The sequence below is a fragment of the Dipodomys spectabilis genome, unplaced genomic scaffold, assembly GCF_019054845.1.
Source record: "Dipodomys spectabilis isolate Male_0828 unplaced genomic scaffold, ASM1905484v1 ptg000069l, whole genome shotgun sequence".
Taxonomy (NCBI): Eukaryota; Metazoa; Chordata; class Mammalia; order Rodentia; family Heteromyidae; genus Dipodomys; species Dipodomys spectabilis.
In genome coordinates, this window is record NW_024870746.1 from 1,865,164 (window position 1) to 1,890,238 (window position 25,075).

At 42.3% G+C, this 25,075-nt stretch overlaps 1 protein-coding gene and 1 non-coding gene across 2 annotated transcripts in view; one reads left to right on the forward strand and one right to left on the reverse strand.

Moving 5' to 3' along the window:
* Copa (COPI coat complex subunit alpha) overlaps positions 1–24,379 on the forward strand; it is a 54,796-nt gene extending 30,417 nt beyond the window's left edge. The window contains exons 14-33 of the mRNA XM_042681905.1: positions 388–470; positions 2,142–2,281; positions 3,779–3,864; positions 3,980–4,118; positions 10,282–10,444; positions 10,546–10,692; positions 11,980–12,169; positions 12,293–12,388; positions 15,969–16,057; positions 17,930–18,053; positions 19,195–19,284; positions 19,463–19,572; positions 20,205–20,282; positions 20,436–20,504; positions 21,533–21,669; positions 22,130–22,316; positions 22,396–22,506; positions 22,773–22,934; positions 23,716–23,910; positions 24,163–24,379. Coding sequence (XP_042537839.1) covers positions 388–470; positions 2,142–2,281; positions 3,779–3,864; positions 3,980–4,118; positions 10,282–10,444; positions 10,546–10,692; positions 11,980–12,169; positions 12,293–12,388; positions 15,969–16,057; positions 17,930–18,053; positions 19,195–19,284; positions 19,463–19,572; positions 20,205–20,282; positions 20,436–20,504; positions 21,533–21,669; positions 22,130–22,316; positions 22,396–22,506; positions 22,773–22,934; positions 23,716–23,910; positions 24,163–24,222 — 2,456 coding nt within the window. The 3' untranslated portion in view covers positions 24,223–24,379. The remainder of the gene's footprint in view (positions 1–387; positions 471–2,141; positions 2,282–3,778; positions 3,865–3,979; positions 4,119–10,281; positions 10,445–10,545; positions 10,693–11,979; positions 12,170–12,292; positions 12,389–15,968; positions 16,058–17,929; positions 18,054–19,194; positions 19,285–19,462; positions 19,573–20,204; positions 20,283–20,435; positions 20,505–21,532; positions 21,670–22,129; positions 22,317–22,395; positions 22,507–22,772; positions 22,935–23,715; positions 23,911–24,162) is intronic.
* Positions 2,016–2,106, reverse strand: LOC122109791. Its single transcript, XR_006147757.1, has one exon. It is a non-coding gene; the product is annotated as a small nucleolar SNORD12/SNORD106 (small nucleolar RNA).
* Positions 24,380–25,075: the final 696 nt, after the last annotated feature.

Genomic DNA, 25,075 nt, shown 5'->3' on the forward strand with positions numbered 1-25,075 from the left:
CTCCAGCTTGTTTAGATAGGAGGTCCTACAACATTGACAGGCTGCTTGCTGGGCCCCAGCTTGGCCAGGGAGGCCTTGCTCGTTAGCTTGATGGAGTGTGCTGTCTCCCAAGATGGGCAGCCCTTCTGCCAGTACTTGGTGTTGGCTGAAATGTAGCCACTTGGCCTAGAGAAAAGAGACTTGGCAGGGGTGGGGTTGGAGTTTGGAGGGGCCTGGTGGGGAAAAGTCACTGAACAATAGCCTCAGGTTATAGCTGAATTAGTTAGAAAGCAGCTGATGGCAAAGCCAAAATGGCAGCCAACAAGACTGGCAGCTCCATGGCACCTGACTCTGTCACCTGCCAGTGGCTCACCACATGCTCCCGCCCTTTGGTTTTGTTCTCCTCAGCCCCTGAAGGGAAACGATCCTCAGGCCTGACAGCCGTTTGGGTTGCTAGGAATCGATTTGCTGTCCTGGATCGGATGCATTCGGTGAGTTAAAACTAAAAATGAAAACCAGTTTGAAGAGTGATTGTGGTGGCAGTGGTCTGTGTTTGCAGAATAATGAGCACTGTTTTTTTTTACCTACTCTCCCCAAGGAAGCCGTGGTCCTCATGTATTAGCTCTTCCTCTATCCGTAGCTATACCAGTCTCCCTGGGGAAATGACTTTACAGTTGATTTGATTGGGTTGCTAATCAGTGTAGCCCAGGACTTAACATCCAAGCTAAAATCTCTCAACTATAAGAGCCAAAAACAGCATCAGATTTCAAGCAGTGGATCTCCTTCCTTGTCCTACTCCCTCCATGGTATATGAAATATAATAAAAATAAGTGGAACATATTAAAGATAAGCAAAACTCTCACAAGAAAATAGGTAACAAAATTTAAGGTCAGGAAATGGTGGGGGTTTTTTTCCCTTTGATTAAGAAACTCAGACTCAAGCCGGGCGCTGGTGGCTCACGCCTATAATCCTAGCTACTCAGGAGGCTGAGATCTGAGGATCGCGGTTCAAAGCCAGCCCGGGCAGGAAAGACCGTGAGACTCCTATCTCCAATAAACCACCAGAAAACCGGAAGTGGCGCTGTAGCTCAAGTGGTAGAGCGCTCGCCTTGAGCTGAAGAGCTGAGGGACAGCGCCCAGGCCCAGAGTTCAAGCCCCACGACCGACAAAAAAAAAAAGAAACTCAGACTCTTAATTGGATTTCATAGGATGATTTTTTTGTGGCTTTTTTTTTTTACTTTTTTTGTCTTAAAAAAAAAATGCTGGGCGTTGGTGGCTCATGCCTGTAATCCTAGCTACTCAGGAGGCTGAGATCTGAGGATCACGGTTCAAAGCCAGCCCAGGCAGGAAAGTCTGTGAAACTCTTATCACCAATAAACCACCAGAAAACTGGAAGTGGCACTGTGGCTCAAGTGGTAGAGCACTCCTCTGGAGCTGAAGAGCTCAGGGACAGCTCCCAGGCCCAGAGTTCAAGCTCCACGACCAATCAAAAACAAAACAAAAAACAAAAACTAGGTCTTACCCTCAAAGGGATCTTTGAATGATCTACCTAATGTGTGAGTAACTTGGATAGAGGAAAAAGAAATTCACCTATTGAAGCTCAAGAACAATTGGTAAGAGACAGTGTCAGTGGCTATCATCATCATCATCATATATATATATATATATATGCTTCTCTCTCTTTTTTTTTTTTTGCACAATTTCATTTTTATCTCCAGTAGCAAAATACAGATCATGAATCAGGAGAGAAACGGCATTCTTGAATAAATAAAACTGCCACAGCCCTTTGAGTTCTCACTGAAGTAAACACTTGTGTGTGGTTAGCTCAGAACAGCTGATTTCTTCCAAGGTCTTAGCTGAGAAATACCTTATCTGTCACAGAACACTGAAGCAAGGCAAAGGATCATACAACACTGGCACCTGGGGAACTGCACCCATCTTTTCACTTCCCCACTCCTGCAATCCATGCTGCCCCATTCATTCTAAGTCAGGTTGTCATCAGCAAGCGCACCCCCTCCCCCCCGCCCCAGCGGGGGAGTTTGTGCATCAGCACAAACTGACAAACATCCTAGGAGATCGACATGGTCGATCCAATGGGGAAAAAAGTGAAGTCATAACCTGCATATATGCTTCTCTTAACCTCATCTTTTGTGTTCATTTCAGCTTCTGATAAAGAATCTGAAGAATGAGATCACCAAAAAAGTGCAGGTGCCCAACTGTGATGAGATCTTCTATGCTGGCACCGGCAACCTCCTGCTTCGAGATGCAGATTCTATCACACTCTTTGATGTACAACAGAAACGGTAATGTGATAGGTGCTTTTATTAGGAGCATATATTGAAGGAGAGTGGGTATGTTTATTTAGTAGGAGCTTTTTGCCCTTACAGGAATTTTCCATTATGCGTATTTTTCTCTTTAGTATTCTCTACTGCGCGCACGCGTGCGTGCGTGCGTGCGTGCGTGCGTGTGTGTGTGTGTTGGTTGGTTTGCACCGTCCCTGAGCTTTTTTGCTCACAGCTACTAGCCTACTACTTGAGCCACAGTTCTACTCTCAGCTTTTTGATTACTTGGAGATAAGATTCTGACAGACTCTTACCTGCCAAGGATGGCTTTCAACCACAGTCCTTAGATCTCAGCCTCCTGAGTAGCTAGGATTATATGTGTGAGCTACTTGTGGCGGACTATATTTTTGTAATACTTACATGAAAAAAGAATGCTGTAGGACTTTACAGTGAGGTACACAGATGAATAGCACAGTTCTTACACTTAAATGATCTTACAGTTTGGTGATAAAAACAGATATATGAAAGTTCCTAAAAATATGAGGGTTTGCTCTTTGTATGATTAGAGATACATTTAGCTTTCCACATTCTGCTACAATTTGTATGCTTGAAGACAACTACATACACCTCAGCAGGGCCCACCTTGAGGGCTGCAGGTCAGACTGTCACTTGAGAGTGTTTCTGTTTTTAAGTTGTCCTTCTTGAAATGACTGTTAAAAGCTAAGATAAATTACATTGCACTTATTTTATATTCTTCATTGAAATAAAACCTAATTGACTTTGCTTTTAAAAAAAAAAATGTATGTAGCTGGGCACTGGTGGCTCACGCCTGTAATCCTAGCAACTCAAGAGGCTGAGATCTGAGGATCACGGTTCAAAGCCAGCCCAGGCAGAGAAGTCCATGAGACTCTTATCTCCAGTAAACCACCAGAAAACCAAAAGTGGCACTTTGGCTTAAGTGATAGAGCACTCACTCACCTTGAGCTGAAAAGCTGAGGAACAGCGGCCAGCCCCAGAGTTCAAGCCCCACAACCAACCAACCAACAAACAAACAAAAGTGTGTGTGTGTGTGTGTGTGTGTGTGTGTGTGTGTGTGTGTGTGTGTGTGTGTGTGTGTGTGTACAAGGGTTTGAAGGAACGGAGAATGCATAATGTGAGCCAAGGCTTGGGAATGTGGCTTAGTGGTAGAGTGCTTGCCTAGCATGCATGAAGCCCTGGGTTCGATTCCTCAGTACTACATAAATAGAAAAAGCTGGAACTGGTGCTGTGGAGTAAGTGGTAGAGTGCTAGCCTTGAGCAAAAGAAGCTCAGGGACAGTGCCCAGGCCCTGAGTTTAAGCCCTAGGATTAGCAAAAAAAAAAAAAATGTGAGCCAAAATATTTTAAGTAACTGAGTTAATACACAGGAATATTTATTTGGTATTAACGTTGCAAAGTTAGAGAAGAAAAGGGACATAGGTCATAGCTTGAGACAAGGGAGTCAAGTCCGTTCATGTTTGCCCTTCTCTCTGTATCTCAGGACTCTGGCATCTGTGAATATATCTAAGGTGAAATACGTCATCTGGTCAGCAGACATGTCTCATGTAGCACTACTAGCTAAACATGGTAAGTCTTTGTTATATCCACCCTGATTTAGAGCCCACTGTCTCCCCTATCCTCCCTTCCAGTCTACTGCACTCACCCTATCCAACAGAACACTCATGCCCTTTGCCTCTTACAGCCATTGTGATCTGTAACCGCAAACTGGACGCTCTGTGTAATATTCATGAGAACATTCGTGTCAAGAGTGGGGCCTGGGATGAGAGTGGGGTATTTATCTATACCACAAGCAACCACATCAAATATGCTGTCACCACTGGGTAAGTCAATTATCTGGGATACATCATGGAAGAAGGTGGCTTTTCAAAGGATATAACAAGTCCCTTGCGATTTTCTTCATGAAAAAATCTTTATCTACCATATATTATGTGCTAGAGGCATCAGCACATTTTCTTTCAACTATTAAAATTGTGAAATATAATCCAAATGTAGAAAATTGCATCAGCCATAAATATATAGTAACTAAGTTCTGGAGTAACTAACTTCTGTGTAACTTCCACCCAAGTCAAAAATAGAATACTTCTGGCATCCAAAAAGTCCTTTGCCATATGCTCCTCATTGATCCAAACCCTCTCTTTCCATCCAAAACTAACAGTATTCTGCTTTTTGTAGTATTTTTTTCTTGTTTTCTCCATTTTTTTGGGGGGGGGTCCGGTCGTGGGGCCTGAACTCTGGGCCTGGGCACTGTCCCTCGGCTCTTCAGCTCAAGGCTAGCACTCTACCACTTGAGCCACAGCACCACTTCTGGCTTTTTTCTTTTTGCGTATGTGGTGCTGAGGAATCGAACCCAGGGCCTCGAGCATGCAAGACAAGCGCTCTACCACTGAGCCACCTTCCCAGCCCCTTCTCCATTGTTTTGCCATCCAGTTTTGTCTTATTATGACTTAGTTTTGTCTGGTTTTGAACTTGATATAAGTGAAATCATTTCAAATTTATTATTTTATGTCTTACTCAATATTTTCTTCATAAGATTCATCCTAGCCAGGTGATGGTGACTCACGCCTGTAATCCTAGCTACTCAGTAGGCTGAGATCTGAGGATCATGGTTCAAAGCCAGCCTGGGCAGGAAAGTCCATGAGACTCTTATCTCCAGTTAACCACCAGAAGACAGGAAGTGGTGTTGTGGCTCAAGTGGTATAGCTTGAGCTGAAGAGCTCAGGAACAGGGCCCAGGCCCAAAGTTCAAGTCCCACAACTGACAAGAAAAAAAGAAAAAAAAAGATTCATCCAAGGCTGGCTATGCTGTCCCAACACTCAGGAGGTAGAAACTGGAAGGTAGTGAATTTAGGGCCAGTCTAGACTATATAGTAAGACCTTGTTTAAAAAGAAAAGAAGCCGGGTGCTGGTGGCTCACGCCTGTAATCCTAGCTACTGAGGAGGCTGAGATCTGAGGATCGCGGTTCAAAGCCAGCCCAGGCAAGAGAGACCGTGAGACTCCTATCTCCAATAAACCAGAAAACCGGAAGTGGCGCTGTAGCTCAAGTGGTAGAGCGCTCGCCTTGAGCTGAAGAGCTGAGGGACAGCGCCCAGGCCCAGAGTTCAAGCCCCACGACCGACAAAAAATAAAAATAAAAAAGAAAAGAAAGTGGGGTGCCTGTGGCTCACACCTATAATCCTAGCTACTCAGGAGTTGAGATTGGAGGATCATAGATCAAAGCCAGCCCAGGCAGGAAAATCTGTGAGACTCTTATCTCCAAGAAACCATCAGAAAACCAGAAGTGGCACTGTGGCTCAAGTGGTAGAGTGCTCACCTTGAGCTGAAGAGCTATGGGACAGTGCTCAAGCCTAGAGTTCAAGCCCCATGACCAACCAAAAAAAAATTCATCCATGTTGTACCTCTTATTCTTTTCTATTGTTGATAGTATTCTGTTTTATATCATTTGTCATTCATAATGTTTTCTGGTGTGTGTGTACATTCATTTCTCTAGAGTATATTCCCTTGGTAACTTGCTAGACCTTTGAATGTGAATGTTTTCACACTAGTTAATGTGAAATTACATTCCAAAATGTTCTTTTGCTGGGCATGGCTCTATTGCCTAACAAGTACAAACCCCTTAATTCAAACACTAATACTGACAAAAAAGCAAACAATAAAAGTGACACAATGGTCCCACTAGCTGTCATGTCCACCAGTATTGTATACATTTCCTTGCTTGTAATCTTAACAATACCTGGCTTTGGTACACTTTTATTTTTATCCATCTGGTGGTTTTAAATCTTTACTTTTTTTTTAATTGAGTTTATTTATTTGATTCCTATATATGTATAGGTAACAATCCTGTATCAGAACGATTTCAAATAATACAATCTTTTGTTTTATAGAATATCTTCTGATTCTTTTTTTTGTGTGGTTAACCTTTTAGCAACAGAAGCTCTCAATTTTAATGTAGCTAAACTTACTAAACAAATCAGATGTTGTGTCCTGTTTAAAATATTTTTCTTAGCCTCCAAAATCAGAGGTATTCTATTATCTTCTCTTATAAAAACTTGATAGTTTTACCTTTTATATAGGACTAATTTCTACCTGAAGTTGATTTTTGTGTATTATATGAGGTATCAAAGATCAATTTGGCATTTTGCACAATTGACACAGTTGGCCAGCATCATTTATTCAAAAATCCAACCTTTCACCATTGTTTGTATTTTTGTCATGCATTAATTATATATGCATGTGTTTGTGTGTGTTTTGTTTTGTTTTGTTTTTTTGTCAGTCTCGGGGCCTGAACTCTGGGCCTGGGCACTGTCCCTCAGCTCTTCAGCTCAAGGCTAGCACTGTACCATTTGAGCCACTGCACCACTACCAGCTTTATTCTGCTTATGTGGTGCGGAGGAATGGAACTCAGGGCCTCATACATGCAAGGCAAAAGCACTCTACCACTGAGCCACCTTCCCAGCCCTATATATATATATTTTTAATGCAGGATTGTAAATAAATAAGTATTTCAGGTTTTGTTTTCTGTCATGTACTCTGGTCTAATTCTATACTGTCTTAACTACTATTGTAGCTTCATGATAACTCTTCACATCTAATAAAATAGATCCTCTAACCTTTCCCATTTTGTTTACTTCTTGAAGTTTTTAGGCTATTTTCAAATCTTGCCTTCTCATATGTTTTCTTAAGCAATCTTGTGAAATGCCATAAAATATAAAACAAGTCATAAAACTTACTGTAATTTCGGTTAGGGTTGCATTAAATCTATGTCAGTTTGTAAGTAGTTATTTTTAATTCTAATCTGTAAAGATTTACTATCTCCTCGTTCATTTATGTTTTCTGAAGTGTCTTTCAATGAAGTTTTACAATTTTCTCTATAGAGATGCTGCATTTCTTTGATTAGATTTATTAAGCTCTTGATAGTTGTTTTTTGTTGTTGGTGGGGTTTTTGTTTTTTTGTTTTTTTGTTTTTGTCCAGTCATGGGGCCTGAACTCGGCCTGGGTGCTGTCCCTCAGCTCTTCAGCTCAAGGCTAACGCTCTACCACTTGAGCCACAGCACCACTTCTGGCTTTTTTCTTTTTGCTTATGTGATGCTGAGGAATAGAACCCAGGGCCTCAGGCATGCAAGGCAAGCGCTCTACCACTGAGCCACCTTCCCAGCATGGTGGTGTTTTTTGTGGGCTGTTTTGTTTTGTTTTTGGCCAGTCCTGAAGATTGAACTCAGGGCCTGGACACTGTCCTTGAGCCTCTCTGTGCTCAGGGCTAGTGCTCTACTACTTGAGCCACAGCACCACTTCAGGCTTTTTCTGAGGAATCGAACCCAGGGCTTCTTACATGCTAGGCAAGCACTGTACCATTAAGCTACCTTCCCAGCCCCTTGATAGTTTTTTAAAATATTATTTGTAAATGGGTAGAACCCACTAATTTTCCAATTTTCCTTGATATTTTAGAAGGACAATTAGGTTTTTGTTTCCATTTTTAGACATGTTGCTCTATTTTTGTTCTGGTAATTTAACTATTTTATCTAATTTAATCTATTTTATATAAATAATAATCTGTGGGCAATGACAGTCTCATTTCACCTTTTACTTACTCGTAAATGTATATGTTTTTCTAGGGTAAACTTAACATACTGACATTATCTAAGTTGGCTATAGCTTATAGATATTCTTTTTTCTTTCTTTGTTTTGGTGGTGGTGGTGGTGGTACTGAGATTTGAACTCAGGAACTTTGAATGAACTTTGAGCTCATTTAGCTGGTGCTCTACCACTTGAGCTATGCCAATAGTTCTTTTTGCTCTGCCATTTTTGGAATAGGGTTTTGCTTTTGACCAGGCCAACCTGAATTTCAGTCTTCCTATTTATGCTTCTTGTTTACTGGAATGATACCTGGAATTACAAGCTTGTATCACTACATGTAAGCCTGACTTTCTTTTTTTTGTGTGAGGGTACAGAGGGCTAGGGGAACACCAGGCTTGAACTGAGTACCTCATGTTCTCAAAATGCTTAATGGTGAGCCAGGCCTCCAGTCTGCCATTTTGCTGGTTAATTGGAGATGGAGTATCAAAGACTTGTGCCTGAGAAAGACTTCTGCCTGAGCTGGCTTCTAGCCTTGATCCTCCAAACCTCAGCCTCCTGAGTAGCTGGGATTATAGACATGAACCAAAGAGCCAGGTGCCAGTAGCTCACACTGAGATCTGGGGATTGAGGCTCAAAGCCAGCCTAGGCAGAAAAGTTTTTGTGAGACTATTATCTCCAATTAACCATGCAAAAAACTAGAAGTGGTGCTGTGGCTCCAGTAGTAGAGTGCTAGCCTTGAGCACAAAGAGGATCAGGGACAGTGCCTAGGCCCTGAGTTCAAACCCCACAACTGAAAAAACAATTTTTTTAATCAACATTGGCAAATTTTATTTGAGTCCAAGTTTTGTTTTTGGGGGTTTTTTTGCTTTTGGGTTTTTTTGGTGCAAGTTAGACCATCCTTTAAAGTTACCTGTTTCTTCTGAAGGACCCATAGTGATATCTCCTTTTTAAAAATACTATTATTAGCCTGTCTCTCGCTCTCCGCCCCCCCCCCCCCATCTCTTTGTCTCTCTCTCTCTGCTTGGTGCCAGTAGTGGGGCATAAACTCACTTGACTTTTTCACTTACAGTTATTACCTACCACTTCAGTCTTAATGAGTGTGTGTGTGTGTGTGTGTGTGTGTGTGTGTGTGTGTGTGTGTGTTTGCTCGTACCAAGGCTTAAACTTGGGCTTCCCACTCTTGAGATGCTTTCATGCTCATGGCTAAGTGTTCTACCACATGAGCTATATCTCCAGTCCTCTCTCTTTTTCTTAATACCTTCCCAAAAGGCCTACAGTTTTATCCAGCTTTTGGCAACTATTGACTCCTTTGTAATTTTTTTCTTCTTCTGTATCTTAATTTATGCTATTGGCTTTATTATTTCCTTCTTCTTACTCTCTTTGATTTAACTTAAAGTATAGTTTTTGAAATGTATGCAGGTAGATACCACAGTTTTCAATATTTCTTCTAATACAGCTCATCCATTTACAGCTATAAATTATCAACTACTAGATGAATTATATACCAACAAGTTTTACTCTGTGATCTTATTATCTTTCAGTTAAAAATATCTTCTGCTTTTTATCATTTCTTTATGTGCCAGAACTCTTCATATCTACTTATCTCTTACTTGTAGCTTATAAAGAAGGAGTTATCTGTCCATAATGATCTACCAATTGTATATCTAAATATAGAATTTATCTTTGCTGTCTGGTTCTTATAGTCACATATGGTGTTCAGTTCCTAGAGTAATAGCTTTATAAAGATAGATCAAATCATCTAACCTAGGGCTGGGGAGGTGGCTCAGTGGTAGAGTGCTTGCCTTGCATGCATGAGGCCCTGGGTTCGATTCTTCAGCACCACATAAGCAGAAAAAGCCGGAAGTGGCGCTGTGGCTCAAGTGGTAGAGGGCTAACCTTGAGCTGAAGAGCTGAGGGACAGTGCCCAGGCCCAGAGTTCAGGCCCACTACCGACAAAAAAAAAAAAAAAAAAACCCCAAATCATCTAACCTATTGTATAAAAAAACAAACTCAATATGAATATGTCCTTCTGCACTGTTGTTTGTTTGGCATTTTACAGAGAGTTATGAGAAGATAAAAGTCTGTGGCCAGCCGGGCACTGGTGGTTCATTCCTGTAATCCTAGCTACTCAGGAGGCTGAGATCTAAGGATCATGGTTCAAAGCCAGCCTGGGCAGGAAAGTCCATGAGACTCTTTTATCTCCAATTAAACACCAGAAAATCTGAAGTGGTTCTGTGACTCAAGTGATAGAGTGCTAGCCTTGAGCTGAAGAGTTGAGGGACAGTGGCCAGGCCCAGAGTTCAAGCCCCATGACTGACCAAAAAAAATGTCTGTGGCCTTGGCGTGTTCATTTTTCACAGACTAAATTCCACCCTACTTATTGAAAGTTACGTCTCTATCCTCTTCTCTTAGAGACCATGGGATCATCCGGACTCTGGATTTACCCATCTATGTTACACGAGTGAAGGGCAACAATGTGTACTGCCTAGACAGGGAGTGCCGTCCTCGGGTACTCACCATTGATCCTACTGAGTTCAAATTCAAGCTGGCTCTGATCAACAGAAAATATGATGAGGTATGAAGTGAGAAAGCATACTAGGAGCATTAAGAGAGGCAGTGCTTTTTTTTTCCCCTGTAAGTAATGTTTACTCCTTTCTACCCAACTCAACTGTCCAGGTACTGCACATGGTGAGGAATGCCAAACTAGTAGGCCAGTCTATCATTGCTTATCTCCAGAAGAAGGGCTATCCTGAAGTGGCATTGCATTTTGTTAAAGATGAAAAAACACGCTTTAGTCTGGCCCTGGAGTGTGGAAACATTGAGGTAAGAGAATTATGCTTAGCAGCCCAAGATCCATTAAAGAAGATGAGAGGGTTAGAGTGGCATTGGCACCATTATCCTGGGCTTGATCCTTTAGCTAGAAAAGTGGAATTTGGGATCTTTTTCAGTTGTTAGATTGAACCATCTATTAGCGTTCCTATTTGCCTATTTCTACATCCATTTCCACCATTATTGACATTCTCAGACTGAAGTCAGTAACTTTTAGGGTAAACATAGTATGAAATTTTTTAAGGGCTGGGAAGGTGGCTCAGTGGTAGAGCGCTTGCCTTGCATGCCTGAGGCCCTGGGTTCGATTATTCAGTACCATATAAGCAAAAAGAAAAAAAGCTGGAAGTGACGCTGTGGCTCAAGAGGTAGAGCGCTAGCCTTGAGCTGAAGAGCTGAGGGACAGTGCCCAGGCTTTTTTTTTTTTTTTTTTTTTGTCAGTCTTGGGGCCTGAACTCTGGGCCTGGGTGCTGTCCCGTAGCTCTTCACCTCAAGGTGAGCACTCTGCCACTTGAGCCACAGCGCCATTTCTGGCTTTCTCTGCTTATGTTATGCTGAGGAATCGAACGCAGGGCCTCATGCAGGCAAGGCAAGCACTCTACCACTGAACCACCTTCCCAACTCCTTATTTTTATTTTATTTTATTTTTTTGTCAGTTGTAGGGCTTGAACTCAGGGCCTGGGTGCTGTCCCTGAGTCTCTTTGTGTTCAAGGCTAGCACTCTCCCACTTGCCACAGTATCCTTCTGGTTTTTGAGTGATTAATTGGAGATAAGAGTCTCATGGGGACTTTTCTACCTAGGCAGCTTCAAACTTCGATCCTCCTGCATAGTTAGATTATAAGTGTGAGCCATAAGTATCTGGCAGCATTTGATCTCTTTTAGATGAAGGAAAATGTATCAAATGTTGAGACTTGGGCTTTTTTCTGGGGAAAGAAAAGGCTTAAGATTATTTTTCCAGTTCTAGACTTAAATCCTTTGTTTATTCTTCTGACTTTCAGAAAGCTTCTATGGATCTTTAAATCTGAAAGATAGGAAGTATGGTAGTTAGGCAAAACTGTGAAATCAGCAACTACTAGGTGGTTTTATTATAAACTAAACTGAGAGTGAGAATAATGTGATGTAGAAATAGACCAAAAGCTAGGAGTTCTTGGTGTAGTATAGGAAGTTCTTTGAAAAATTTATTTCTTAGGAGACAGATACTTTAACACTGACTGTACAGTCCCTAGTTTTGAGTCATATTATCCCCACAGTATCTCATTAATTCTAACCCTGGGAATTCTTTAGATTGCTCTGGAAGCAGCCAAAGCACTGGATGACAAGAACTGTTGGGAGAAACTGGGAGAAGTGGCCCTGCTACAGGGGAACCATCAGATTGTGGAAATGTGCTATCAGCGCACCAAAAACTTTGACAAACTTTCCTTCCTGTACCTTATTACTGGCAACCTGGAGAAACTTCGCAAGATGATGAAGATTGGTGAGCTACATAAAACTAATTGGAAGTGGAAGGGAGGGCTTTATGGGAAAGCAGGAAGGCAAATAGAAGTGACAGAATTTAACAGAGAAGATCTAACTTGGTATTTCATTGGCTTGTGTGCAGCTGAGATCCGAAAGGACATGAGTGGCCATTATCAGAATGCACTCTACTTGGGTGATGTGTCAGAGCGAGTGCGAATCCTGAAGAACTGTGGGCAGAGTAAGTATTGGGGCCTTAGGAAGTACTTTTTCTTCATGCTGAATTATTCATATATAGTGCTAAGCGGTTGTCCTTAATTATACATACTTTCCGGGAAAATGACACATTCATACCACATTGAGATTTTTATCAAAGCCAAATGGAAAGTCTGTTTAGTCTAACCAACACCTTTAGGAAAATTGCAGGGTAGTTTAAGTTCTGGAGCAGATACTCTAGTAATGCGATTAGTCAGCTGTATTACAGTTTTATTCCTTTACTTCCTTTGGAGTTTTTTGGGTTTTTTTTTTTTTGGTTGGTCATGGGGCCTGAACTCTGGGCCTGGGCGCTGTCCCTCAGCTCTTCAGCTCAAGGCTAGCACTCTACAACTTGAGCCACAGTGCTACTTCTGGCTTTTTTGCTTATGGGGTGCTGAGGAATCCAACCCAGAGCTTCATGCATGCAAGGCAAGCACTCTACCTACCACTGAGCCACCTTCCCAGCCCCCAGTTTGGAGATTTTATTCGTTTATTTTATTCTATTTTTTTTTTGGGTCCGGTTGTGGGGCCTGAACTCTGGGCCTGGGCGCTGTCCCTCAGCTCTTCAGCTCAAGGTTAGGCACTCTACCACTTGAGCCATAGCGCCACTTCCAGCTTTTTTCCTTTTGCTTATGTGGTGCTGAGGAATCGAACCCAGGGCCTCATGCATGCGAGGCAAGCTCTCTACCACTGAGCCACCTTCCCAGCCCTGGAGATTTTATTCTTTATTTATTCGTGTGTTCACTTAAGGATGACTTTGACTGTTTTGAGAACTTTCTCTGGATAGATATATACATACAAACATATGAGTATACATATACATATTATATATATATATATAATGTATATATAACCTACATATATAATATATATAAAGCCTGTATATATAAGTATATACATATATATATACATATACATATATATATATATACACACACACACACATATATATATATATATATATATCCTTTAAATATATATGATGCATTAGTGGCCAAGCGCCAGTGGCTCACATCTATAATCCTAGCTATTTAGGAGGCTGAGATCTGAGGATCACAATTTGAAGCCAGCTTGGGCAAGAAAGTTCATGAGACTTATCTCCCCAATTAAACACCCAAAAAATACAGAAATGGAGCTGTGGCTCAAGTGGTAGAGCTCTAGCTTTGAGCAACAAAGCTCACAGACAGCACCTAAGCCCTGAGTTCAAATCCCAGGACTGGCACAAAAAAAAAAAAAAGCATTAAGAAATAACAGTAGAGGGGTGAACAGTGGTCAGATTGTTTTGAAGGTTAGAACCAAAATGGCTTTTTTTTTAGGTGTTAAATGGGGTTTAAACTCAGAGCTTTGAGCTTTTGCTAAACAGGTGCTCTACCACTTAAGCCACCTTCCCAGCCCTTTTGCATTGGTTATGTTCGAAGTAGGGTCTTAATCATAGCAGCCTAGACTACAGTATTCCTTTCTGTGCTTCTTACTAATATAATAGGCATGCACTATAGTACCCAGGCATTGGTTAAAATAGGATCTCATGAACCTAGGCTCTTAGCCTGGGAAGGTGGCTCGTGGTAGAGTACTTGCCTTGCATGCATGAGGCCCTGAGTTCAATTCCTCAGCACCACATAAGCAGAAAAAGCCAGAAGTGGCATTCTGGCTCAAGTGGTAGAGTGCTAGACTTGAGCTGAAAAGCTGATGGACAGCACCCATTCCCAAAGTTCAGGCCCCACAACTGACACACACAAAAAAAAATCTCATGAACTTGCTCAGGCTGATCTTGTTCCTCAAGCCTCTTATCTATGCCTCTCAAATAGCTAGGATTACAGGCTTTAGCCATCTCACCTTGTTCCAACCAATATGTCTTACTAAAGTGGTAGGTAGATATAGGATGAAACATAAAAGAGTCAGAAATGATTCTAAGGATCTTAAGGAAACTATATTAGTCATGAGTTAATTGCTTTATAACAAATACCCCAGAACTTAATACAATTTGAGCATTCCTAATTCAAAAGTCTGAAATGCTCCAAAATCTGAATTTTTTTTTCTCATCCTGGGGCCTGAACTCAGGGCTTAAGCAATGTCCCTGAACTTTTTCACTCAAGGCTAGCACTCTACCAATGGAGCCACACTTTCACAAGCATGAACCAATAATGCCTGGCCTAAGACTTCTTGAATGTCAACCTCAAAAGTCAGAAACATTTCTAATTTTGGGTTTCAAATTTTTCAGATAAGGGGCTGGGAAGGTGGCTCAGTGGTAGAGCGCTTGCCTTGCATGCCTGAGGCCCTGGGTTCGGTTCCCCAGCACCACATAAGCAAAAAGAAAAAAAGCCGGAAGTGGCACTGTGGCTCAAGTGGTAGAGCGCTAGCCTTGAGCTGAAGAGCTGAGGGACAGTGCCCAGGCCCAGAGTTCAGGCCCCACGACTGGACCCCAAAAAAAAAAAAATTTTTTTTTTTTCAGATAAGAGATATTCAACCAGGAAAGTCAGTGTAAATGTTCCACAACCCCTTTCCCCCAAAAAAACCCTCCAAAATCTGAAACAATTCTGGTCCCATTTCAAATTGACTCTTCAACTTTTAGTTAAAACTATAACCAACGTTTTTTTTTTTTTCTGTCGTGGGCTTGAACTGTGGGCCTGGGCACTGTACCAGAGCTCTTCAGCTCAAGGTGAGTGCTCTACCACTTAAGCCACAGTGCCACTTCCTGTTTTCTGGTGGATAATTGGAGATATGAGTTTCATGGACTTTGCTGCCCAGGCTAGCTTTGAACCATGATCCTCAGATCTCAGCCTCCTGAGTAGCTAGGATTACAGGTGTGAGCCACTGGCACTCGGCTTATAACCAATATTTATTACCTCACATTTGGGATATGGCTTACTTAGCTCTGGCTTGGTGTCTGTCATAAGGGTGACAGAGGTATTGGCCTGGGCTGCTGACATATCAAGAATCTGCTTCCAGCCAGGCACTCGTGGCTCACGCCTGTAATCCTAGCTACTCAGGAGGCTAAGATCAGAGGATCACAGTTCAAAGACAGCCTGGGAAGGAAAGTCTGTGAAACTCTTATCTCCAGTTAACCATCAGAAAACCAGAAGTGGCTCTGTAGCCAAAGTGGTAAAGCACTAGCCTTGAACAAAATTGCTCAGGGAACAGTGCCCAGGCCCTGAGTTCAAGCCCCATGACCAACCAAAAAAAAGAGGGGAAAAAAAAGAATCTGCTTCCATATTCACTCTTATGGTGTCAGCATTCCTCAGGACTTTGCTGTCTGTTGTTTGGGAGACCAAATGGTCTTGCTATAATGATTTCTTCCTTTTGCAGTTTACAACACGGCAGCTGGTTTCCCTCAGAGAAAGCCTAAAGGGCACCTAAGATAGAAGTCATAGTCGTAAGCTAGTATTGTACATGATACTCCATCATTCTTGCTGTGTTCTATGAGAAGCTAGTTAACACGTCTAGCTCACACTTGAGGGAAGATACTATGGATACTAGGAAGCAGGATGGCTATGTTTACCTCCTAGAAGAGTCTCTCACAACAGCATTCACTTGATATGTTCCTATACCAAAATCTCTTTTCTCTGCAGAATCCCTGGCCTATCTCACAGCTGCTACCCATGGCTTAGATGAAGAAGCTGAAAGCCTGAAGGAGACATTTGATCCAGAGAAGGAGACAGTGAGTATTTATATATATTAGTATCTCTTATTACAGGTCTTGGAACAATGTAAAATTATAAATTACATGATAGAGTAGGTAAGGTTGATGGAGCAGTTTGTATTTATAGAATTATCACAATGGAATATCCCTTGTACAACAAATGTAGCCCATAAAGAAGTCTTTACAAAAAACAGGACAAGCCAGGCGCCAGTGGTTCACGCCAGTAATCCTAGCTACTCAGGAGGCTGAGATCTGAGAATCGCAGTTCAAAGCCAGCCCAGGCAGGAAAGTCCGTGAGACTCTTATCTTCAATAAACCACTAGAAAACCAGAAGTGGTGCTGTGCTCAAGTGGTGGAGCGCTCACCTCGAGCTGAAGAGCACAAGGACAGCACCCAAGCCCAGAGTTCAAGCCCATGACCAAAAAAAACAAAAAAACAGGACAGTTTACTCTCCCACTGGTTATAAGAGTGAGGCTAAAGCTGGGTGCTGGTGGCTCAATGCCTGTAGTCCTAGCTGCTCAGGAGGCTGAGATCTAAGGATCACAGTTTGAAGCCAGCCTGGGAAAGTCTGTGAGACTCTTACCTCCAATTAACCACCAGGAAAATGAAAGTGGTGTTATAGCTCAAATTGGTAGAGCGCTAGCCTCAAGCAGAAAAGCTCAGGGACAGCACCCAGCCTTGAATTCAAGCCCCACAACCAAAAGAAAAAAAAAGAATGAGGCTGAGAAATAAATGAGCACAGTTCAGATACAGTGGCTCACTACTGTAATCACAACTACCCAGGAAGTAGAGATCAGGAGAATTACAGTTGTCAAACATAGGTAACATGACCCCATTTCAACTAAAATGCCAGGCATGGTTGTGTGCACCTATGGTCCCAACTATATGGGAGGCTATAAGTTGGTAGATCCAGGTCCAGGCCCCAGGCAAAAACACAAAACCCTATTTTTATTTATTTAATTTTTTTTTTTTTTTGCCGGTCATGGGCCCTGAACTCTGGGTCTGGGCACTGTCCCTCAGCTCTTCAGCTCAAGGCTAGTGCTCTACCACTGGAGCCACAGTGCCACTTCCGGCTTTTTCTGTTTATGTGGTGCTGAGGAATCGAACCCAGGGCCTCATGCTTGCAAGGCATGCACTCTACCGCTGAGCTACCTTCCCAGCCCCTTAATTATTTTATTTTATTATTTTTTTTTTTGCCAGTCCTGGGGCTTGAACTCAGGGCCTAGGCCTCAAGGCTAGCACTCTACCACTTGAGCCACAGCGCCACTTCCGGCTTTTTCTATTTAGGTGTTACTGAAGAATCCAACCCAAGGCTTCATGCATGCTAGACAAGCACTCTACCACTAAGCCACATTCCCAGCTGAAGACCCTATTTTTAAAATAACCAAAAAACAAAAATACACCAGGTAGTAGAGTACTTGAAGTACAAGCCTCTGAATTCAGACTCCAGTATCACCAAAAGAAAACAAACCGGATGCTGGTGACTCATGCCTGTAATACTAGCTACTCATGAGACTGAGATCTGAGGATCACAGTTTGAAGACAGCTCAGGCAAGTCCGTAGAACCTGAGTTCAAGCCCCAAGATGGGCACACACATACACAAATGAGTTCAAAGGAGGTTTCATAACCTTTCCTACATGAATCCAAGAGTTGTTTGCTTTTTTTTTTTTTTCTTGTCAATCATGGGACCTGAACTCTGGGCCTGGGTGCTGTCCCTCAGCTCTTTAGCTCAAGGCTAGTAGCACTCTACCACTTGAGCCACAGCACCACTTCCAGCTTTTTCTGCTTATCTGGTGCTAAGAATCGAACCCAGGGCCTCATACATGCAAGGCAAGCACTCTACCACTGAGCCACCTTCAAACCCGTTTGTCTTTTCTTTCACCTCTTAGATCCCAGACATTGACCCTAATGCCAAGCTGCTCCAACCACCTGCACCAATTATGCCATTAGATACCAATTGGCCCTTATTAACTGTGTCCAAAGGATTCTTTGAAGGTTCTATTGCCAGCAAGGGTAAGTGCCCATTTCTCCCATGGCATTTTGTTATTTGTTTTGTGAAGAACAGTTTCAGAAAGTTCTATTTATTAGTTTCATCTATCCTATTCTGCAATGCCAGAGCAGGTATAGCTCTGCAATGCCAGTCATAATTAGGGTGCAGCCTTAAAAAACAAAGGCATTTTGAGGTCAATAAAGAAAATTTAGAAAATGGGGAAATAGAGGAACACCTCTATTTCTACTAATAACATTTGTCAACATTTTGGTGTATTTCTTAGGATTTGCCAGATATGTAGTCATATCCTCTGTTCAATATTTTGTCACTCATGACAGTCTTAATTCTGCAGTGCACATGTGCACACATATGTACTACCACTCTCAGTGCTACCCTTACCCTTCTGTTTCTCTGGGATGCCTCTTTGTTCACTCCATCTAAGTAAGAAAATTAGACAGACTGGGCATTTGTGTCCAATACTGCTCTTTCCTCTCTTTTCTGTCTATTCCCTGTCCTCATGCACATATTGAAATGGTAGTAACATAGGAAAGATCTCAGGAAAAAATTTCAAGAATGGAAAACCAAAGAGGGGTAAGTAAAAAATTATTTAAGAGCTTCTTTTTGGTAGTAGGAAATCCAGTTATCTAACTCTCTCCAGCTGTTCCCCCACCCTTGTTTTTTGTGTATAGAGTGCTAAGGATAGACCAGACAAGCACTGTGCCAAGCCACTATTTATCTCTCTCCTATTCTCATTTTTTATGAAGATGTTGCAAATTAGTATAACATAGTCCACAACAATAGAGAACACATAAAAATAGCAAGTGGGCAGAACCTGGGCAATTGTTCTTTTTTTTGTTTTGTTTTGTTTTTGGGTCTGGTCGTGGGGCCTGAACTCTGGGTGCTGTCCCTCAGCTCTTCAGCTCAAGGCTGGCACTCTACCACTTGGGCTACAGTGCCACTTCAGGCTTTTCTTTTTCTTTTTACTTATGTGGTGCTGAGGAATCGAACCCAGGGCCTCATGCATGCAAGGCAAGGGCTCTACCTATGAGCCACCTTCCCAGCCCATGGGCAATTGTTTGTGAAAGGTTACAGCTTGCTTGCAAAGAACACTGTACCTCAAACTTGCCAGAATATAAGCAATTCTACCTGTTCTTCCCTCTGTAGGAAAGGGAGGAGCACTGGCTGCCGACATTGACATTGACACCGTTGGTACTGAGGGCTGGGGAGAGGATGCAGAACTACAGCTGGATGAAGGTAAAAGGACAGTTTTAAAACTGTTCTGGGGAAAATGGACTTTGTGATTGAGACTAGTCATAAAGTAGTCTGTGGACTTCCAAACTTTGGAACCAGCTAAGTTCCCAACATTTTGCTTTCCTTAGCTAAGAGTATGCCACCGTACAAATCTATTTTGAGCCTGGATTTTCCTTTACAGATGGATTTGTGGAGGCTCCAGAAGGTTTGGGGGATGATTCTCTTGGCAAGGGGCAGGAAGAAGGAGGTGGCTGGGATGTAGAAGAAGATCTGGAGCTTCCCCCTGAACTGGTATGTGAAATTCCTACCCTTGGACTGTTGTCTTCTAATCTTTCTGTAGAAACCAGAAACCAGTAATTTCATTTTCCCCTACACACACCTATCATGAGGACTCCAAAAGAAAGGGATCTAGACCCTTTTCCTAATCTGATGTTTATCTCCCACTTGAAGAAAGGAGTGAAATAATTAGGATTGTACCCTCAGAAGCTTATGAAAAAGCAGCAGGCTTTTAAAACAGAAAATGGAGCTTTTAGTATGTTACTTAGTCACTGGGGGGGCAGCTTCACTTATGGAAGTCTTTTCTCATCACCTTTATCCCTAGTAGAAGTAGAATTTGTTAGAATAAAGTAATTGTAATTGAATACCTTTTTTGGGGGGGAGGGTGCAGTATGGGGCTTGAACTTAAGGCTGGCACTCTGCCACTTGAGCTACATCTCTATTTAGGGTTTGTTTGTTTTGTTGTTGTTGTTGTTGTTGCTGTTGTTAATTGGCAATAAGAGTCTCATGGACTTTGTTGCTCAAGCTTCTTTGAACTGAAATCCTCAGATCTCAGCCTCCTGGGTAGCTAGGATAACAGGCATGAGTCACCAGCCCCTAGCCTTAAATGGCTTTTAAAAATGACTTAATAGTCTTCTTCCCTGTAGGATGTATCTCCAGGAGCAGCTGGTGGGGCTGAAGATGGGTTCTTTGTGCCCCCAACCAAAGGGACAAGTCCAACTCAAGTAAGCAGAATCAGTGTTTCTGAGCTGGCTAATATTTGATTAATTAGTGTATAAAATGTATTGGATACTTTTCTGCTAATAGATCTGAAGGAGGATAATCTGCAAAGAGAAAGACAAAAGTTCACTTGGCTTGGGTTTTCTGTTTGTCATTAGATCTGGTGCAATAACTCACAACTTCCAGTCGATCACATCCTGGCAGGCTCTTTTGAAACAGCCATGCGGGTAAGTCTTCTTAAAGTAATCTTGGTGCTTCTTCTTGAGTATGCCTAGCCCCAAGGCTTCAGGGAGATGGTTGACTCATCTTTTTAGCCAAGTGGAAATGATCTAACCCACAAAGGCAGATTATGATTTATATGGAAGCTATTGTTCTTGTTTAAGGGACTTGCTTCATAAGGCCTTCCTCTTACCTGCACTCTTAGCCTAGTAATCTTTTAAAACAGATCCTTTTAGGCATTTCCACTTATTGGTAGCCTTATTTATGGTTCACAATAGTGAAATTAGCACTTCTTTCTGAAGCAGATGTATAGATGTATGGTTTAAACACCAAGACATGTTTGTTTGTTTGTTTGTTTTTTGTTGTTGGTCGTGGGGCTTGAACTCTGGGCTTGGGCACTGTCCCTGCGCTCTTCAGCTCAAGGCAAGCACACTACTGCTTAAACCACAGTGCTACTTTGGTTTTCTAGTGGTTTATTGGAGATAAGAGTCACACAGACTTTCCTGCCTGGGCTGGCTTTGAACTGCGATCCTCAGATCTCAGCCTCCTGAGTAGCTAGGATTACAGGCATGAGCCACCAACACCCAGGCCAAGACATGTATTTTTTTTTTTTGGGGGGGGGTCCAGTCGTGGGGCCTGAACTCTGGGCCTAGGTGCTGTCCCTCAGCTCTTCAGCTCAAGGCTAGCACTCTACCACTTGAGCCACAGTGCCACTTCCGGCTTTTTTTTTTTTCTGCTTATGTGGTGCTGAGGAATCGAACCCAGGGCCTCATGCATGCAAGGCAAAGGCTCTACCACTGAGCCACCTTCCCAGCCCCAAGACATGTATTTTAATAACTAAAACAATCACTGACCTTTATTTAGTGTCACTGTGTGCCAGACACTATCCTAAAATATATTGTTAAATGAAATAGGTCCTACGATTAAATATATTTTATTAATGATGAAACACTACAGAGAAAAATACCTTACCAAGGTCAGTTAGTTTTAATTGGAAGGGTAAGGTTCCTTATATTTCTTTCTACCTGTGTTCCAGCTCCTTCATGACCAGGTAGGAGTAGTACAGTTTGGCCCCTACAAGCAACTGTTCCTGCAGACATATGCTCGAGGCCGTACTACCTATCAGGCTCTGCCCTGCTTGCCCTCCATGTATAACTACCCTAATCGAAATTGGTAAGTTCTCTTGCTCCTTTGCTTCTATTATCTCCAAGTTGGGCTAGATATTTCAAATAGACATCTCATTGTCACAATCATTGTCCTAGAGCCAGGCGCCGGTGCCTCACAACTGTAATCCTAGCTACTCAGGAGGCTGAGAGCTGAAGATCGTGGTTCAAAGCCAGCCTGGGCAGGAAAGTCTGTGAGACTCTTACCTCCAATAAGCCACTCGAAAAACCGGAAGTGGCACTGTGGTAGAGCGCTCGCCTTGAGCTGAAGAGCACAGGGACAGCGCCCAAGCCCAGAGTTCAAGCCCCTCAACCGACCAAAAAAAAAATTGTCCTAGAACTACAGTCTACTTTCTATTCCCCAGGTACTTTCACAATAGGGTGTTGTTGATTATGTCTTCCAGAAAAAAAATGGTAAGTCCTGGTTGTCTACTGACTGTCCTGTTTTCTTCCTATTTTTCCATTTCCAGGAAGGATGCAGGGCTGAAGAACAGTGTGCCAGCTGTGGGCCTGAAGCTTAATGACCTCATCCAACGGTTGCAGCTGTGCTATCAGCTCACCACAGTTGGCAAGTTTGAGGAGGCTGTAGAAAAGTTCCGTTCTATCCTACTCAGTGTGCCACTTCTTGTTGTTGACAATAAACAGGAGATTGCAGAGGTAGGAGAGGTTTAGCCACTTGTCCCAATCCTAGTCATCCCTACATTCTTACAATGGCTTTCTTCTTCCACCTCTCCAGGCCCAGCAGCTCATCACCATTTGCCGTGAATATATTGTGGGTTTGTCAATGGAAATAGAAAGGAAGAAGCTGCCCAAAGAGACTTTAGAACAGCAGAAGCGCATATGTGAGGTAAGATCTGTCGAGCTCTTGAGCACTATAGAGGCATTCTCCCCTTTACCTTCCATTAGGTCTGTATTCTTTGGTTCCAAACTCAGATCTGGCTTTGGGGAAGAAGAGACATTTGGGTTCAGGTCTGTGAAATGAGGCTACATTTCTCTACCCTTTCTTCATCATTTCGTCAGTCCTCTGTGTTTTAAAGCCAGTCCCGTTGGCTTTTTGTTTTGTATATGTAAACCAGTTGTCAGCCTGGCTTATGTTCTCTTTCTATCCACCAGATGGCAGCCTATTTCACACACTCAAACCTGCAGCCTGTTCACATGATCCTGGTACTGCGAACAGCCCTCAACCTCTTTTTTAAGCTCAAGAACTTCAAGACAGCAGCCACTTTTGCTCGACGCCTCCTGGAACTTGGGCCCAAGCCTGAAGTGGCTCAACAGGTAGATAAGAACTCCTTCAGTGACCACATAGGTTAACCAGATCTGGTCTTATGTACAAGTATCAGAAGACCACGGTCGTTGCCTCTGAAATAAAACAATGTATAACAATATTCAATCAAACTGAATGCCACCCTTTATCTAATTACATCTAGGTGCTTTTTTTTTGCTCCTATTATTTTTGTACCAAAGTAATAATTTATTCAGATATGTCATTAGTGTGAGCATGACCTATAATTTAGAACAGCTTCACTGCATCTGAAGATAATCCAAATCTTGTTTTTAAACTCCAGATGTCCTAGCTTGACCAATTCTACTTTATATGAATAGTCCATTATTTGTGCTTTCCAAAAATATTCTTCTTGGGCAGTGGAAACCTGTTTTAATCCTATGACCTGAGCCTGATAATCTCTAGATTTGGTACAACATTATAGGGTCTAGCTCTATAGAGCCACATTAGCAGGAAATCTTTGCTTCTTTTTTCTTATTTTATTTATTTAGGTTGTTTTTGTTTTTTGTTTTGAGACATAGTTTTACTCCATCTTAAACTCATAATCCTCTAGCCTCAACCCTCCTGGGTATTGGGATTATACTTATGTACCACCATTCCTACCAGGAGAAGATAAAAATCTTGATAATATAGGAATGGCAGTGTTTGATTCTTCACATACATCCAGTGTAGAGGTTGGGGCCTATTTCACATAGTACAGTTGCTCTTGAATCACAGGAATTGTTGTATGCCACTTTCTGTCCTCTTAAATAAAACATTCCTTCTCTCTCTCAGACCCGAAAAATCCTGTCTGCCTGTGAGAAGAACCCTACAGATGCTCACCAGCTCAATTATGACATGCACAACCCCTTTGACATTTGTGCTGCATCCTATCGGCCCATCTACCGTGGAAAACCAGTGGAGAAATGTCCACTCAGTGGGGCTTGCTATTCCCCTGAGTTCAAGGGTCAAATCTGCAGGGTCACTACAGTAAGTACTATATGAAAAATGCAACTAGGTTATTGAAGGAAAGGGAAAGAAAAAGAAGCATGGTGGTTATTTTCTTCCCTAGTATTGGCACCAGCTTCTTCGAACATTGACATTAAAGAGAGCTCGAACCTTTTCCATTTCTCAGTAACATACATTCATCTATTGTGTTTATTGAGGGGTATAGGGAATAAGCTTTCTAGGGTTCTTAGCCTCACAAGTCTCTAAGTTGATCCTTTGTTTCCTCTTCTACAGGTGACAGAGATTGGTAAAGATGTGATTGGTCTGAGAATCAGTCCTCTTCAGTTTCGCTAAGAACCCCTTTGTGTGCATGTCTTTATCCTCCTAACCTGACCTTCCCTTCTGATTGATATTATGTTCTCTCTAAAGTTAATGTCCTGGGCTGGGAAGGAGGCTCAGTGGTAGAGCGCTTGCCTTGCATGCACGAGGCCCTGGGTTAGATTGCTCGGCCCCACATAAGCAAAAAAAGAAAAAAAACCGGAAGTGGTGCTGTGGCTCAAGTGGTAGAGCGCTAGCCTTGAGCTGAAGAGCTGAGGAACAGCGCCCAGGCCCAGAGTACAGGCCCCACGACTGGACCAAAAAAAAAAACAAAAACACAAATAAAGTTAATGTCCTTTTTCACAAATCAAAATGTCTAAAAAAACTTGTCTTTACTCCCAAAGACCTCTCTTACCCTCTCAAAGTCACTAAAATTGTGGTCACAGTTAGCCTTGCCTTTCTAGCTTTGTTGGATCTTTCAACTAATAAAAACTTTGTGGTTGAAAATTGTTTAGTAAATTTCTCCAATATTTATTCTTCCTCTTTGCTTCTCACCACTTTTTTTCTTTCTACTAGAAAAAAGAATGTAATAAATACCATTTTTTATTCAGCCACATTAAGTTCTTAGCAATCTCCCATTTACCTTAGGCATTTAAATTCCCTGAAGATTGTCTCTATGTACCCAAACATTTCTTGAAGTCTAAGAAGAAATCATTTGTTTTTGTTTTTGTCAGTCATGGGACTTGAACTCTGGGCCTGGGCACTGTCCCTGAGCTGCTGAGTTCAAGGCGAGCGCTCTACCACTTGAGCCACAGCGCCACTTCCGGTTTTCTGGTGGTTAGTTGGAGTTAAGAGTCTCAAAAAGTTTCCTGCTGGGGTGGCTTCTAAT